General features: G+C 42.1%; 1 protein-coding gene across 4 annotated transcripts in view; it reads left to right on the top strand.

Moving 5' to 3' along the window:
* Window positions 1-16,632, top strand: part of LOC129104279 (plakophilin-4-like) — a 72,631-nt gene that overhangs the window by 45,061 nt on the left and 10,938 nt on the right. For all 4 annotated transcript variants that reach the window (XM_054614877.1, XM_054614876.1, XM_054614875.1 and 1 more), the window contains 4 exons: window positions 4,777-4,947; window positions 8,045-8,255; window positions 9,198-9,330; window positions 10,750-10,963. In XM_054614877.1, the coding sequence (XP_054470852.1) occupies window positions 4,777-4,947; window positions 8,045-8,255; window positions 9,198-9,330; window positions 10,750-10,963 (729 nt within the window). The remainder of the gene's footprint in view (window positions 1-4,776; window positions 4,948-8,044; window positions 8,256-9,197; window positions 9,331-10,749; window positions 10,964-16,632) is intronic.

The following is a 16,632-nucleotide window of genomic DNA, read 5'->3' as shown; positions in this document are numbered from 1 at the left end:
TTACCCCACAGCCGACCTGTAGGGATTCATTCTCAGCTCTCACTTCTTCAGGGATCTCCTGTTGATAAGAATGAAGCTTTGACAAAATAATGAAAACCACAGTTATTACATAGCTAAATCACACATGTATTCACATTTCCGTTTTTATATTCAGTATCCTATTGTTATATTCTCAGCTGGAGAAAGAAATCAGAGTAGTCATTTATAACTGGTGGAGCACTTTTATTTCTCTCCAAATGGTAAAAGAAGCACTTTTTTTTAACAATACACTATATGATAGTTCCAAGGTTAATAGACTCTTTTCTGCTTGACTTCATGCTGCCTGGGGGGATATCCTCAGATGCCCTGGTGGATGATGACATTCAAGGTGATCATATTTGGTTGTTGTTGTTGTTGTTGTGTGACATCGGGATCCCATCATCCTCACTGTGCTGTGTTTGCATGTAGGTGCTGCATGTGCACGTTTGTCTGTTATTTGTTCTCGGTTCAATATTCATCTCCGACCAATTGCCATTTGGACCGTGTTTATTGTATTGTTAGCTATAATATCACATCGTGGTCTAACTCTGTAATCTACTCAAAAATATTGTCACTAGGTTTTGTTTTTAAATTGATCTATTGATATATATATATAACAGCAAACTATTCAAGCTATGTCTACTTTGAGGAGTGGTACCTTTTTCCTGACAGTCGAAGAGCACGTGTCAATGACGGCTGTTGTGTTTTTCAGCCGTCATTGACACACGCCACCTGTAACAGATAGCGATCTGTTAATAATCCAAACCATCTTTGAATCAGAGACTAGTGTGACCTTGCGTTGACAGAATTTCCTAATGTTATGGTTGAACATTCTGTCCAACGTTAATTTTCACATGCAGGTTCTTGTAAGTAGACACTTACGTCACACAGCTCTGAGTGATGACGTCTCAAGCAGACACAAATGGGATTTCAGTCTCCGTCCTCTGAGTGAACGCAGACACCAGCACTGTTCTCCTCTCTTTCTCTTTCTCTCTCAGGTAGAGCATCCCTCCCATGTCTTCCTTTCTCATCTCCCTCCTCTGTTTCTCACCCCCAAGTCTGTCCCTTCACTGTCATCCTTTCTCTCACATACACCACAGTGGAGCCTTACCTCTAACACAGTAATTTGTCACAAGTGTTTGATGAGCCATAGTGGAAGGAAATGGGATGTGATCAGAAATCGCAAGCATTTGGCAAAAGCCGTTTGAAAAACCTAACCTTGATATTGTTGCCGTTTGTGGTTTTCTGTCAGTATCTATCAGAAGATGCTTTGTCTCCTTTCCTCTTCTCTCTCATGCTCTGTCACACATTGGGTGGTTTACTTTCTTTTCTTCTCAGCAGTTCTATCCCTTTACTTGTGTTTGTTGTTTATTATCTTGTGCTCGTCTCTCTTTTTCCCACCCACATGGGTCCCCTCCCTCACTGTCATTGGCAGGAAGTCTGCTGCTGAAAAATGGAAAATGAAGACATATTGTTCTTAATAATGTGGCCATTAGGTTTGATGTCCATTTCAGAGCAGAGTGGGTGAAACTGAGGGAGGGGAAATTCCATGCGTCCATGCATGTGTGCGTTCTAGACCTGACAGCCAAGCCACCATAGTATCTTTAACCTTTGTACACTTTATTTTTTACACCTATTCTCACTTTAAAGTATTACGATTTTACTGGTGATCATTTCAGTTCGCCTCTTAATCTTGAGAGGGTTTTTTGAAAATGATTCTTGTTGAGGAATGCAGTCAGCTGCATCCGTTTAAGTGTTTGTTTCCCCAGAACAAGCACGTGCCAAGCCCGCCACCGCCCTTCATCCAGCCCTCTGCCAAGTGCAATCTGTTAAAGCCACGGTGAAAGGGCTGAGGGGGGGGGTGGAATTAAATGACTATAACGCACCAGGAATGTGGGCCATTCATCCTCAATAGACAGCAGTGTGTTATTTCTCCCTGACAATTTGCAGATGCTTTTTGGAAGTCGCTGCAGCCCTTCTACCAGGGGAGCGTAGTAAAGAAGGCAGATGGATTAGTCTCCTCTAAGGTTGTTTGAATGTTGCTACTTTCAGGAGTCAGGGCTGCTGAGTGGGAGAGATACGCATGGAGGCTCCCGTGCCAGGGAGATTCTGTCCCTGTCACTCGGTCACAGCCGGGCTTTACAGGGGATGAGAAGTCTCTGGTGGTCTCAGACGGCCTCATTAGCCCTCTTTTCATTTTCATCCTCCCCCTCGTATTCTCTCTCTGTCTTTCTTCTCTGTTGCTAACGCCTTTTTCTTAGCTCTTCCCACTACCTCCTCCTCCTCTCTCTTCATATCCTCACCCCCTTTAAACCTTTGCACAGAACTGATTTCCCACCAAGCTGCTGCTAGTGGCTATTGTGTGCTCTGCCACAGAGTGAAAGGCTTCCTGTGCTATTGAGGGTGCCACTACAGCACTCAGCGGCAGCAGCATTATTCAGTTTTACTCCCTACCCTTCACAACAACATGCCTGCCATTTCAAAGTATTTTGTTTATATTTAATTCCTGGTTAAGTGTAACCCCCGGTGCCTCAAATTTTGATATTAAATAGAATTCATTGATAAACCCTGGCATTGTGAACCTGCAGTATATTTTGCAGCTAAAATGTTTCATTTAGCAAAAACGCCACAAGAGGGGACACTAAAAGCTCAGAGACATTCACCCTGGAGTGCCTAAAACCCTCTAAGCTGCTCTGAAAGCATTGCATTAAGTGGCTCATTGATTTTATTTAATGCTGTTTAAAAATAATTTCTTCGGAATAATTTAAAAGAAAAAAGAAAAAAAAATCCCCCCCCCAAGCAATCCTTTAACAGTAAAGAAACAACCCTGGTAGCATATGTGGAGTGGGACTAACACTCAGCGCGGGAATTAAACAATGTTCCACCAAAGCCAGAATTCTATTGGTAGGGGCCAAACTGTTGTTTATAAAGCAGGTAAGATTTGTTAATATAGATACAGACAATTGGAATTCAACCCAAACGCAATCTGATATACACATGTGAGATAGCCTCCACAGCTTTTTTTACTCCAAGGGTGTCTGATAGCTGAACACACAGCCAGTGATGAAATAAAAATCGGAGAAAACCTTTTATTTGAATTAAACACAGTTTTGACAGTCAAGTTATTATTTTGGCAAAGCGGCTCAGCAACAAATAGCTTCCACTTGACCTGCACAAAATATCTACACTGTTATAGTTCATTTAGACACGTTGTTTAATGGAATGCAACCAAACCTGACCAGGAAAACCACTTTTCAGACTTCAGCTTTAATATTTATGTGTGGGTCAGCCTGTTTATTAACTTAGCCTGTACATAATGTAGATTGCAGCCGTCTTTTTAATAAACGCCAACCATTAATCTAGATACTTCATTCTCCTATGCATTAGTCATGCAGCTAGAGGTTAGCTGGGTCTTTCGATGCCCCTCCGCAGAGCTCTGCTACTCAACTGCTTGGTGCTTCAGAGGTCGGCCTCAGTGTCGCCCGCTATCTACATCTAAAATCTTGACTCGCTTTGCCCCCAAAGACCCTCTGCTCCCAAAGGAGGCAAAAGTTGTTAGTTATTAATTTCCTCCGTCTCTAACTGTGACAAGAATCCCTCATTTTGCTGGTTCTGCATGGCAGAGCTGGTGTTGAGCAGTAGTCCGTAAATGAGCTCATGCAGTTGGAGAGGACCCAAGTGACGTTTGGAGGCTCGTGAAATGTGCAATGAGCAGTAAGTTGCCAGCTGTATACCGGTCCACGGGGCTTCACAGTGTAGTGAGCTTCACTGATGTGAGGTTTGACAAAAACATAGAAACTTAGGCTGTCAGATCAAAATGGAGAATAAAGAAAAGCAAACCTGAGTTCTCTTTATGTTCACCTTGCCTTCAACTTCTTCTTTTTTTTCCTTCAGCTTTAAATGAGAGCGTAGTCCATAAAACATTCATGACATCTTAAAGCTTTTCAATGAAAGCATGAGCGTAATTGTGCCTCTCGTCACATAAAGGCATTCTGCCCAAGTTTAATTTCATCGGGAGTGATTAGCCGATTCATGCATTAATTATGGCCATTTTCAAGCATTAGACCTTTAACTATTTGGAATTTGCAGCTTAACAGCCCATCATCCTTCTCCTACACAGCAAAAGTTTGAGTTAATGTGCTCCTTTTCAGCCTCACTCAAAAGACAGAACCATTACATTTAATTTGGTGCTATGTTTTTATCATAACATACTTTTTAATTATTGCAGTTTAGTTTTTTATGTAAATAGATCGTTAAAACTTTTTTATTGTCTCAAAGAATCATGCTTAATTTTTGGTTTATTTTAGCAAATGCTTTTTTCAACTCATGTATACAATTTTTCTACTTGTTTCCATTCATTTTCATACCGTGTAAAAATTAACTTACAAACCTGAAACTTGCTTGAGAGAGGTGTCGGTGAGCACGTCTGCTTTTATTTTTGTCAGTGTCGAGTTATTGTTGTATGGTAATGCAGAGCAGACTTTGCATATCAGTGAACCGCATTACCATGCAACAATGACATTACCTTTGACAACAATTAAAGGAGACATGTGCTCTACTGTGATTGATTGCCTAAATCAAGCAAGTATCTAAACTGATTTTCACACCACAACGGGGCGGGGGGACACTTTGACAGGACGCATGGGAGTAGAAATGACAGAAGGCCCAAACCTTTGACACTTTACATAACTGTCTGTGGCTCACTAGACCATTCTGCCGCTAACGACTTATCCGCCAACCACTCTCCTCCATCTCCAGGAATGCGGAGCTCATACGCTAGTCAACACAGCCAGCTGGGCCAGGACTTAAGGTCGGCCATATCCCCAGACCGCCACATTGCTCCAATCTACGAGGATCGGACGTTCCAGGGCCCGTTGTACCGCAGCCCCAGCCACCCCCAGCAGGGCACCCTCTACAGGAGCACCTCAGGTCGGTCCCACTTGATTTTGTATGCAAAACCCAGAAGGCAAGGATAAGTAAGGATGGAGACAATCCACCCACAAAGGATATGACACAATTATAAGACAACGTCCAAAAAGATACACTCATCGATGTGTATTTACTTAATTGCCTCTTTTCTATTGGCTGCAACCTTGTAAGGATTTAACCCTGTAGATAAGAAAACACTCCTGCTTTTGTTCTGTAAATCTGCTTTGCTTCATCAGTTTTTCCTCACAAAATGAAAGCCGTCAGAGATAATGTGAAGGAAAAGTGACGTGATGGTAGACATTTAAGGCGTTACCTTTTATGTCAGTAGTCAAGTGTTGAAAAGGTCCAAAATGGTTACCAGGAAGAAATGTTAGCTCAGAAGTATAGGACTGAAGTTGAAAATGATTAATTAAAAGCAATTGTCAGCATACTGTACAATAGAGAGTTTTTAAATCCTAAATGTTCAGTGTCTTGGTAACTCTAAAGGTACATTTTGTCAGGGGACTGTGTTGTTGTGTAATAATTTCACATCTTTATAGACTATTTGTGTGGTCATTTTCTTAAACTTTGCAATGTGTGTCTGATTTAGATTTTGTCTGTTTGAGTTTGACATCAATATGGAAGGTAACCAGTCTGTCATTAGCTACCAGTAGGTACTGTGTTTCTTTTTATGTTGCACCTAGCTATCTAAAATGATTAAAAAAAAACTAAAGTACTGAAGGGGATCAAAGAGAACTTATGGTATAATATTGTGTGATATCCTAAATAAGGTGATGTTTAGGCCGGTTTGCGACAGTGTTTTCAATTTGATAATAGCAAGCCCACTACAAACTCCATTTGGTTTTCTTACTTATTTATTTATTTATTCTTATTCATGAGTTGGTCTCCGTATTGAGTTTTTGCTCAAAAACACCCGTTTTCTCTTCCAATATGTTGGAGATTAGCTTCTTTCAGGTGATTTACGTCCGGTTAAAAATAAGATATCCTGTTTCCTGGCATGTAATTGTTATATTTACCACCAAAACATAGATGACTCCTGGAGAACACTACTGTTTGACACGTAATTTATTTCAGTCGTGTTCAGGTCCCCTTTTTTTGTAGCTGATTTCTTCAATCGATCTTCTTTCAATCACACTGTGTACATACTATATGTTTATTTATATAGTATGTCCAATTCATTATTCATATTGCACAACTTTTTTCTCATAACATTTTCATTTCAAGCAGACCCATCTTTGCATTCAGAGCCCTTTATTGCCCTTATCAAGTACAGATGTTCCCTTTTCCTTCAAATCTCTCCGTCTTCTCCTCTTTTATCCGCGGCCCCTTGACTCTGCAGTCTCTCCTTCCTTTGGGAAACACAATTTCTCTGTCCATCTGCCCTTTAGCTCTGACGCTACCTATGTTATGTCTTTCTTCCTTACTGTTTTTCTCTCTTTTGCGCTCTATTTTTCTTCCACTCTGTCACCCTCTCCTTCCCTGCCTCCCTTTCTGTTCCTCCCTCCACTGTCAGCTGAAAAGGGTGAGACATGAGTTAATAGGCAGGTACTGATATGTCATCCTGCCACAAAGGAGTCCATTACCCGTGTGTCACACTGAGAATGGAAAGAAGGATGGAGGGGCTGGAGGACAGCTTGGTTACCCACAGCCGGCTCTCCTCCAGCTCTCCTGATGTTGGCATTCTCGTCTCATCATCCCTCCTGCCTCGGATACACATGCTTAGTTTGCACCGACACACACACACGCTCCATTCAGCTTTCTCCTTGGCACACAGGAGATCTGCTTGGACCGATAAGTTCACTAATAAATGCTATTGATGCTGCGAAGAGGCCCCCAGACGGTCCACTATAATGTGCTTATGCCAGCTATACTGAGGAAAGGCGGGTGGGGACGGAGCTGGAGGGGGGTGTTCAATATCGAGTCTTTGTAAGAGCTACCTCATTAGAAAAATCCAATTTGATCCCAAAGTTTTCTTTGTTACGTTGTGAAATGAAATTTCAATGGGCCATTTCCCCCTCCAACATCTTTTCATACATTCTTTGATCTTTTTTATGGAAGTAGAAATATTGATCCTTGGCTGAAAAGATGAGAAATGAAACCCAAATAGTTGTGCTGAAATTGCACGGCTATGCAATGTTGTTCATGATTTGTGCCCCAGTGTCTTTGGCTCTATTTTTGGGAGATAACCATATTGCTGCGGCCCAACATAGAAGTGCACTGATGTGAGAAATTGTGTTTTTGGAGCAGCCCCACCAGTTTGAAACGTCCTGGCTCCTGGTAGGAAGGGAGCCGGGGCATGCACATGCCCAGTCCTGCTGGCACTCTGATAGTGATCTAACCAGCGCAGCAGTCATGCTGCCACACATCACGTGGCTCTGGTGAGAAGGAGGGCTGAATCCAACAAGCTTGTTTATGCAGTTCTGTGTTTGTGACCCATTGTGGTAAAAGAAGTAGGTCATAATATGTCTTGGAGCTAATGAAAAGAGGAAGACGACTGAAGGGAGTTGTTCGTCAGGACTAGGTTTTGGACCTTGGAAGGATTGCTTCTCTGCATGTTTGTGATGCTTCATCTTCACTGGTGTATCTCTGACTGTTTTGGAGCCGGTCATGGTTTTACCGTTGCCGCTCTCTGCTGCGTTTGGCAAAGTTAGCCTAACAACACAGTGGCACAAAGGAGCGGGAAGATTTGTTGGATCTTTGAGCAAGTGGAGTCCTCCTGTCCTCTTTGGAAAAAAGCCAGCAGGATCCCTTTGGTTTACCATAATCTTGTAAAAGCAAAACAACATGCAAACAGCCCCTTGAAGAAGAGGACTTCTGCGTTGTGGAGCCATGGGAGCTGTGTTTTATCCTCCTCATTAATTGGTTCCAGATTTGAGAAGTTGCTGAGTCTGACGGAACGGCCGCATGTTTTTATTTTCAGCTTGGTTTGAAGTGGTGTGCTACCGGTGAGCTGAGAGTTTAGCTGGAAATGTTTGAATGCTGCTAATCTCCACTAACAAGGCTTTGTCAGCTCGCCTCCGTGTTTTTCCTTTTTAAACTTTTTTTTTTTTTTTTTTTTTTTTTTTTTTTTTTTTTTTTTTTTTTTTTGGCCCCTCAGGTGTGGGGAGTCTCCAGCGGACACCCAGCCAGCGCAGTGCTATGATCTACCAAAGAAACAACTATGCTCTAAACACAGCAGCCACCTACGCTGATCCGTATCGCTCAGCCCAGTACCGGCCCTCTGATCCCAACTACACTCGCCAGGCTGTTGCCATGGATGATGGTGCTAACCGCTCACCCTCTATAGACAGCATCCAGAAGGATCCCAGGTAAGCACTGCTCACATTTTAGGGTAATGCTGTATTTTGAATAATAAGATGTAGTGGTTAGCAGCCGGCGTAGTGTAGCAGGAAACAGTCAGCCGAAGGTTCTACTAACGCTTACAAGGCGTCGCTGTTCTGCTGGGTCAACACCGGTGTCCTCTTTCTATTCAAACAGGGAGCCCCATGAGTAGTCACATGCAGCTCTAGCTTTTAAGCTGGCTCTACCATGCTTGGCCTCTCAACAAAAGACTCTCACATACGCCAAAGTGCTGCGTCTGCTCTTGTCGTTCAGACCTGTAAGCGTAGAGAGTGGGTTGACCTCCGCAGTAAACCCCCTGACCTTGCACATCGGGAGCTTTGTTTACACCCGTGTATGTTGCTGTAGTGAAACTACTTGTAGAGAGTTCACCAGGGGGGGACTACATTACCGAGGTCTGTTCAGGAAGTAAAATTTCCTCCTAGAATATCTAACAGGATCTCTGTCCAGGATGTTTTTCGGCTTTGTGCTGTGATTTAATGAAAACTAAAAGAGGTTGACCAGCCTGGGTTCTTGATGCACGTAGTTCACCCTAAGTGATGCAGACCATAGCTGCCACAACTCAAACTGTATGTTTATAGACAGATGTACATTTTTAATAAGTAACATGCCAGAAGATAGTATTTTTTATTGACTTGAAAAAGTTCCCAAGTGTACATCAAGAGCAGTCTAGAGACGATGCATTCCTCACTTCCTTCTTTAGTGTACTGCATTCAGAAAAGCAGCAAGTGTGACCAAAGTGGATTTTTTTTATAGAACTGGATGTGAATGTAATTTCCTTTGCTTATTAGTTTGCCCTTAGGGTCTGATTTATTCATTTTGATCCAAAGTGTGCCTGTGTTTTAAAGGAGAAACTTAATTTCTTCCTCTGTCGCCAAGCTGATGCCTTTACACCCCACGTTTAATTCTAGGGAGTTTGCTTGGCGTGACCCGGAGCTGACTGAGGTGATCCACATGCTGCAGCACCACTTCCCCTCAGTGCAGGCCAACGCAGCCGCCTACCTGCAGCACCTGTGCTTTGGTGATAATCGGGTTAAGACTGAGGTAGGTATTGTGCCACCGATGCCATACTGTGTCTTATTGTAATGAGTCTTTCAACACCTTAACTCAACCACCTTAACTTCTGATAGTTGGCACACAGAATAACCACTTTTGTGTGATTTAAACAGTTCAAATTGTGTCATTTTGTTTAAAGTGAAGCTGCAGTTTATCACAACCTTTTTATTTTGGAGGTTCCATCCAGTTCTTTTTATTGACCTCAAATGCAGCAACATCGCTAAAACTTGTTCCAACAGGGCATCCAGACAATCAGACAAGTCCTAAACAAAACCCCAAGAAGGTAGAATTTTTTGGAAGGGAAAACAAAGGCAAAAACTTCAATTTACAACCCAAAGTGTCCACATGTTCTGCTTGAAGCGTTAGCCTCAATACCTGCTATAGTTGTGCACAGTTTTCCTGTGCAGTGAGAGATTATTGAGGGACATTAAGGCTCCCCTTTAGTTTTAATGGGTTAGCTAATCTGCCAAATACTTTGGCTTATCTTGTTCTTGCTGGTTGCATGATGGGGCCTATTTTTAACGCTCTTGTCTCACTCCAAGACCCAAGCCATTATTTAAGTGAGACAATGTCATCATATTTAATAGAACTGATGGCCATAACTACAACAGATAAAACCCCAAGTTGTTAGTTCATAACTGTTGGAGGAATTAAGATAATTTTGCATAGACACTCATGGCCACGAGAGGATGAATCCTACTGACTTTGGCAACCTTTATTTATGATTCAAGTGAAATGTCTAACTTGCCACAACTTTTGAATGGATTGCAAAGCTATTCATGTCCCTCTCAGCATGACTTGGAATAACTAAAGTGATCCCTTAAATGTTAGTTACAGATTGTACGACTGAATCCCACACATAGACACTTTCACGCTGCTCATTCGTGCCATAAACCAATGGAAAAACGAACCACACAGCAACTGTTAACTCAAAATAGACACACAGGACTCCATCGTTCTGCACGTTTTTCCCTCAAAGCATTAAAGGTCAAGTTTGTCCTTTCTCAATGTAATGCTGAAAGAGGAATAAGACATCAGAGATGAAGAATGTATTTTTTATACTAGCGTGCAAAATGTCATCATATCACAAAATGATTCATACTATACAATGAAAGGCATGAAAGATAGAGCAATCCTTTCCTGGTACCTTTCATTCTTCTCTGAAGATGAAAACGGTAATGTAGTCTTTTAAACCTTATCTCCTGTGGTAAAGGCTTTTTTTTGTGGACATAGATTAGCAATTCAAATAATTGGTATCCGAGTATGATTAAATTCCCTGCATGTGGATTATCTGGTCATATGAATAAATCTATGATTTTTGCTCTCCAAAGTATATAAGATGAAAAAAAAAAAGCTCTTTGTGGTCCGAATCTTTTCCCCACCTAATGTCACTGACATCGCCCATAGGTGTGTCGAATGGGAGGAATTAAACATCTGGTGGACCTACTAGACCACAAGGCCCTTGAGGTCCAGAAAAACTCTTGTGGAGCTCTGAGGAACCTGGTTTATGGGAAAGCTATGGATGAGAACAAGATCGCTATGAAGAACGCGGGAGGCATCCCTGCTCTGCTCCGCCTGCTGAGAAAAACTGTGGATGCAGAAGTGAGGGAGCTCGTCACGGGTAAGTCAGCATGTGTGGAGGATAAATCTGCATTTCAAAACACTGAGGTGAATTCTGAGCTTGATGGTTTCCCGTTTAGGATGTGGGCATGTAGTGTCCATACTGTTTCTTTACCCCTCCACCCCACTTTAACATTCTTCCACAAAACTATGATCCGCTATAAAGCTCCTCCTTCCGCCATGACAAGAAAGCAAAAGTACACTTCCTTTCATCTTATGACAAGTTTAAATATCAAAGAACTTTTCGTCTAATTTTCTTTTGAAAATAGTGAAAAAAATCTCTGTTTCAATTTTCAGTTAAAATTGCATCTTTATATTACTTGTTGTTTTTCCAAAAAGCAGTCCAAAACCCAAATATATACAATTTGCATTCATTTAAAATAGAGAAAGGGGACACATATTCACATTTAAGAGGCTTGAATGTATAAAGTTTTTGCTTGGTGAATAACTGAAAGCAGTAATAGTTTATATTTTTATTATGCTAAACTCAAATAACAATGTAAAAATATGAGAGGAGCTTGTGGTGATAAACCTACAGGTGATTATTACCTGAAGCTGCAACTCCCTTCGTCTTTACGGAGCTTTATATGTAGTTTTAGCTCATTGTTTAGCTCTTCAGCATTAAAAGCTGTTGTTTTGGGTCTATATTGTAGAGAATTCGATCTTTAGCAGGTTGAGCGCAGGGTTACATAGTAGGAACATTGTGCAGAAGATCTTGAATTATTTACCAGACAACGCTGGAGGTGCTTTATGGCGGTTCGTTATAACACTGTGTTGGGTCATGACTTAATGGTGCTGCACGTCATGGTTAACTATTCAATACTACTCATAGAGATTGGGCATGAATTATGAAACTACTAAACAGTTAAGTAGACGACTTACTGTGGCTTATCCTAAGATTGTGATTGTTGTAGTAACAGAGTCAAAGAGGCTTTCCCTTAAGTTGCTGCCACTGCTGTCACTACTGCTTAGAATATATGCAAAGAAATGAAACCGCATTTTCAGCGTCTGCAGAGAGATTTAGCTCGCGTCTCTGACTGAAAACAACTGTATGTGACAGTCTGTTTGTCAGTATCCTCCTCTCTGCTATTGCACTGCGTGCCGCTCAGTCGTGTTTGTGTGTCGTCTAAGCTCTGCAAACAGGGTCTAAATCTGTGTTGTTTAGGATCAGGGTGGAGCACTCGTGAAATAAGCAAGCCAAGACGTTTGGCTCCCAGGTGGCTGAGTCAGCTGCTTGAGCTCGGCTCCAGCCCCCGCTCTAATATGGCCTCGGGTAGCAGTCCAGCGGGGCCCCCGAAGGAAAACAATACAGTCAGAATACGTACACAACACATGAAGCATTTTTATTGTTTGTCTTCAGTAACGCATACCAAAGGATCACCTTTTTAAAAGAGCACAAGAGCAGAATTTGTCTTTTAATTTGTCGCTGTTATAATTAGGTACACAAGAATCAATGGTTGAAATCCCGTAATACTTTTTTGGCTCCCTTCATTCACATTTCAAAAGGTTGCCCCACCAGAGAAAGCAGCTTTAATGTGAGGTCTGTTTTACTTTTTTTCCCCGACCAGCCTGAGAGCCTGCTGCAGCTAATTGTAGTTCAGGCCCCAGACTGGGGAGCAATTAGAAAAGGTCAGAAGTGCTGCATCACCTCTGGTTAATTACGGCTGATGAGAACAATCCACATAAAGAGCTTTCAGCTGGATGACAAGAGCATCCCACACCAAAGTGGAGCAGCCAGAAATCACTCACTCACCAGCAGCACATCTCTACTTATAATGCACTGTTTGGACAATGCTGAATATAAATGAATTATGACACCTTAGAAAGCAGCAGCAGTGTTGAGCCGGTGAGAAAGCCAGCCAGGTGTCAGAACTCAGCTTGAGAAGCGTTGGGGGCTCCCATTAGCGTCAGTAGCTCCTTCTCGACTCCGCTGGGAGGTCCAGGTGTCACCTGTGCGTCATTAAAAGTAGCTGCAAGAACAGGCCCCCCCCCTGCTCCGAGGCCAGAGGTCGTGTTGTGGGGACACACACAAAGCGATCCTTACCTGCCTCGGTTCCCAGCAGCTGTTGTGGTTATTGCGCTGTCCTGTAACAGCCCCTCAGATCAAAAAGGCCAAACCAAACTGGTCTCTCATTAGCTCCCATACTGGGGATGCCTGAGACCAGCATGCACACACACAAGCTATGTTTTGTGACCCTTTGTTAGATATTTCAAGGCTCCTTAGTACATAAAACTCAACCACATTGTTAATCATGAGTTTATTGGGTTTCAAGCTTTCGAGAGTCTAATTTTGTATTTAAGTGTATTTAAAGATAATTCTTTGTTCTTACAGAGAAACGATTTTGTCAAATAAAGTGTCACTTATTTAGGAGATCATTAGTTCGGCTGGTATGCACTAACCACCTCATCTAAACTCCTCATCTGTTGCTAGAATAAACAAATCTCTGGAGATAGTTTGGTTAGGCATTGAACTTAAGAAACTCCTCATCTCCTCTTACACATAAAACACTATCGCTTGTATTGTCTTTGTTCCTGTCATTGCCTAATGTGACCATGCCACATTTATTTACATTTTGAGTCAGTTGATAGTGAAAAAAAACACAGAATGAAGATACCGTATTTTAACACAATCCTGTTATTGTTTGCTTTTTTTAAATTTGGCTCAAGTCCTGCTCTTCAAGAGAACTGATATTATTTTATCTAATCAATATGTCAAAACATACTTTTTGGGGAATCTAGTGAACTTAAAATCTTGAGCGCTTTAACAGTTGAGCTGTTTTTGTATTTGTCAGTTTATCAAACTAAGAAGTACTTTGAAAAGTTTTCCACAAAGCTGAATAGTTGCCCAGTGTTGGCATCGATTGTTTGAGAACAAAGAATGAGGAGGTTGAGACCTTTTGATCAAATGAAAAATGAGAAAGTGAATTTGATCCCAAAATAAATCCAGTTATAGCCGTGAGCAGCATTGCACTGACTTCCGCTGCATGAGGGAGAAAATGAGAAAACACCCACCAAACCTCAAAAGTACTCCGCAAGCTGCTCGTCTGAGGTTTAGTCGATGCAGCATCGACGAGTTTCCAGTCCAGCTCCCAAAAATGTAAAGGTTAATAAATTTGTCAGTTTTTTTGAATGATCAGCAGCTTTTCACAGAATGAACTAAATGCTGACCCAGTTAATGCACCTGACAAAGTTGATGAAATGCTGCCCCGGTGGTTTAAGAGACAAAGATCAAAGGAGCAGTCTGAAATTTTGGGAATCAAACAACAACAGATCAATTTGATCTCTGTGTGTCTAGTAGAGATAGTTGCAGGTTGTGTTTAGCCGTGCAATGCGGTAACTCTACAGCTTGTTTTGTTATACAGTGACTTGTAACTGAGCGGGCTTTGAATATGAATGATATTGAACGGATACAGGTCTGAAAGCTCAGTGTTATGATAGTTGTGAAAATGTGACTGTTGGGTAGATGGTGTGAACTATAGACCCTGAAACAGATATCCAACCTCAATGAACCAGCACTGCAGACTTAGGAAATACTTTCCCACCCAATGTTGTCTATTATTTACCTCTCTCACCTCTTGTGTCCCGTCTCTCTACTCTATCAGGTATCCAATGATTTGAAAATTTGACATAAAATGTACCTAGCCACTTTCATACTATATTCTGCGCCTTTGTGGTAGGAAATACCTCATCAGCGTTCTCTATCTGTAATTCAGCCTACTATTTTCAGGCCACTTTCACTTTAAGCGGTCTCTTTTTATACTTGAACGAGAGTATGTCTAATAGAAAGGTGCACCCTGCACTGCAAAGACAGAGGTGAAAAAGCAGAGAAACAACTGCAATAAAAGGGTGACACTATTGATTTTCTACATGCAACTCTGGCGATCATTTACAGATAACACCAACTGTGCTGCAAAAACTCAACCGGCAACGATCAGCAAACAAAAAACTCACTGATGGTCCTCCTGACGGCCATCTGACCACTGGCTCCATGTGTCAGGGCCATTTAGTCACCAGTATAATTGCTTATCGATGGTCAAACGGCTTTTGGGAACCAGGAGAGAAGACTTCCAGGAGAGACTGTCTGAAAATGTGTGCCGTTATCTCCCCCCTCTCTCTATGACAGCCAGCTTTTCACCCCGGCTTCCAGTGTGGCCTTTTTGGGACATTTAGGTACACGTTTGCCTTCCAACATGCTCGGACAACACATTAATACAAACTACTTTATTTTCTTGCATAACCCAGCCCTTAGACTACAGTCAAACAAACACAATCCTTTCCAGACGTTTAATTCCCAATCGATGATCTTTTGACATTTTCTCCTCTGTGCATCGCATCAAAGCACTAGAATCCGCCACAGCTGAGCTACCTCAAGTCAAGAGAAATGTCCGCCCAGTTTTCAGTTCAGTTAGCTCTTGGATCAATGCTTCAAAAGAGAGAGATATTCTAACCAGCTTTATAATATATTTCCCTCTATCTCTGTATTGAGCCTCTCCCTCCTCTTGCTCTATTGAGTTTAACTCTAGATAGACGTATTGGCCCTGGTGTCACAACAGTGTTTACCTTCGGTCGCTGTTTCAAAGCCAGGGACAAGACACTTGAGAATATGAGCAGAGAACACAGTTTGGTTCACACAAGCAAACACACACACACACACAGATTTGCTCCATCTGACTGTCAGATATGACTTATTGCCGCTGGTGTTGCACCACTAACAGCGTTGTCAGTCACACCTTAGTGAATTTCGCCTGTTGATTCCTCCATCACGCTACCGGCTCCACAGGACCAGTCTGAAATCCTGCATGTTTCACTTCTAGAAATTGTCATTAGATTGGGTGTGGAGGGACTAGAGTGGGGTTGTGGAGTTGAAATGACCAGAGTAGTTGGTCAGCAGGCGTGGGAATTTCTGCCTTATCACTGCATTAGTGGTCCTGTTTCAGGGCATTCCTTTTGTATCAGAGTATCCCGTGAGAAAGGCAAACACAGAACTGAATGTGCTTGCGCAAGGAGCAGAGCTCTATCACCGCAGAGGGATTTGATTGAAATGTATCCCACTGCCTGAGTGGAGCAGAGATGGTAGCCCCATCCGATGCTAGGGTTTCTGCATGCAACCCCACTCACACTGCTGGCAAGCTCTGATAAGAAGCACATGCTGCATGCTTTTCTTTTGGAGATCCATGCATCAGTTTATCCTCAGCTTTGTATTGACATTTTGTCAAAATAAAAATGAAATAATGACATTTCACTTATAGATTTTAATGTTTCTTTAAAGAGCTTTGATGTGGTAGTAAGTGAAATGGCTGTTGATTAAATGATTGGCAGGAACACCGCTTGGCAGACGCGTATCTGTCTATACAGCTTCTTGCCAGCAGTGTGTCTGAATTGGACTCCTGGGCTACATTATAGACTATTATTGTCTCTGTTGGTTCAATGAGAGAGAGAGGGGGAGAGAGAGAGAGAGAGAGTGCAGCCTGCTAAGAGGAAATAAAAAGCAAGGATAAAAGAGAAGATGTCGGGGAAAGCTAATCATTATTTTTGACCTCTACCATGGAGGCGCACTTGTATACAAGGTTCACATACACACATACAGAGTTCAGTCTAATAGCTTGCACTGGTCTGTAGATCATGTACTTTGTTCTGCACTTACAAAACCAAGGTCAAGTTGTACTGCAA

The sequence above is a fragment of the Anoplopoma fimbria genome, chromosome 16 (assembly GCF_027596085.1).
Source record: "Anoplopoma fimbria isolate UVic2021 breed Golden Eagle Sablefish chromosome 16, Afim_UVic_2022, whole genome shotgun sequence".
In the NCBI taxonomy this organism is placed as follows: domain Eukaryota; kingdom Metazoa; phylum Chordata; class Actinopteri; order Perciformes; family Anoplopomatidae; genus Anoplopoma; species Anoplopoma fimbria.
The sequence above is the reverse complement of the archived record's forward strand: the minus strand, read 5'-3'. Positions and strand labels throughout refer to the sequence as shown.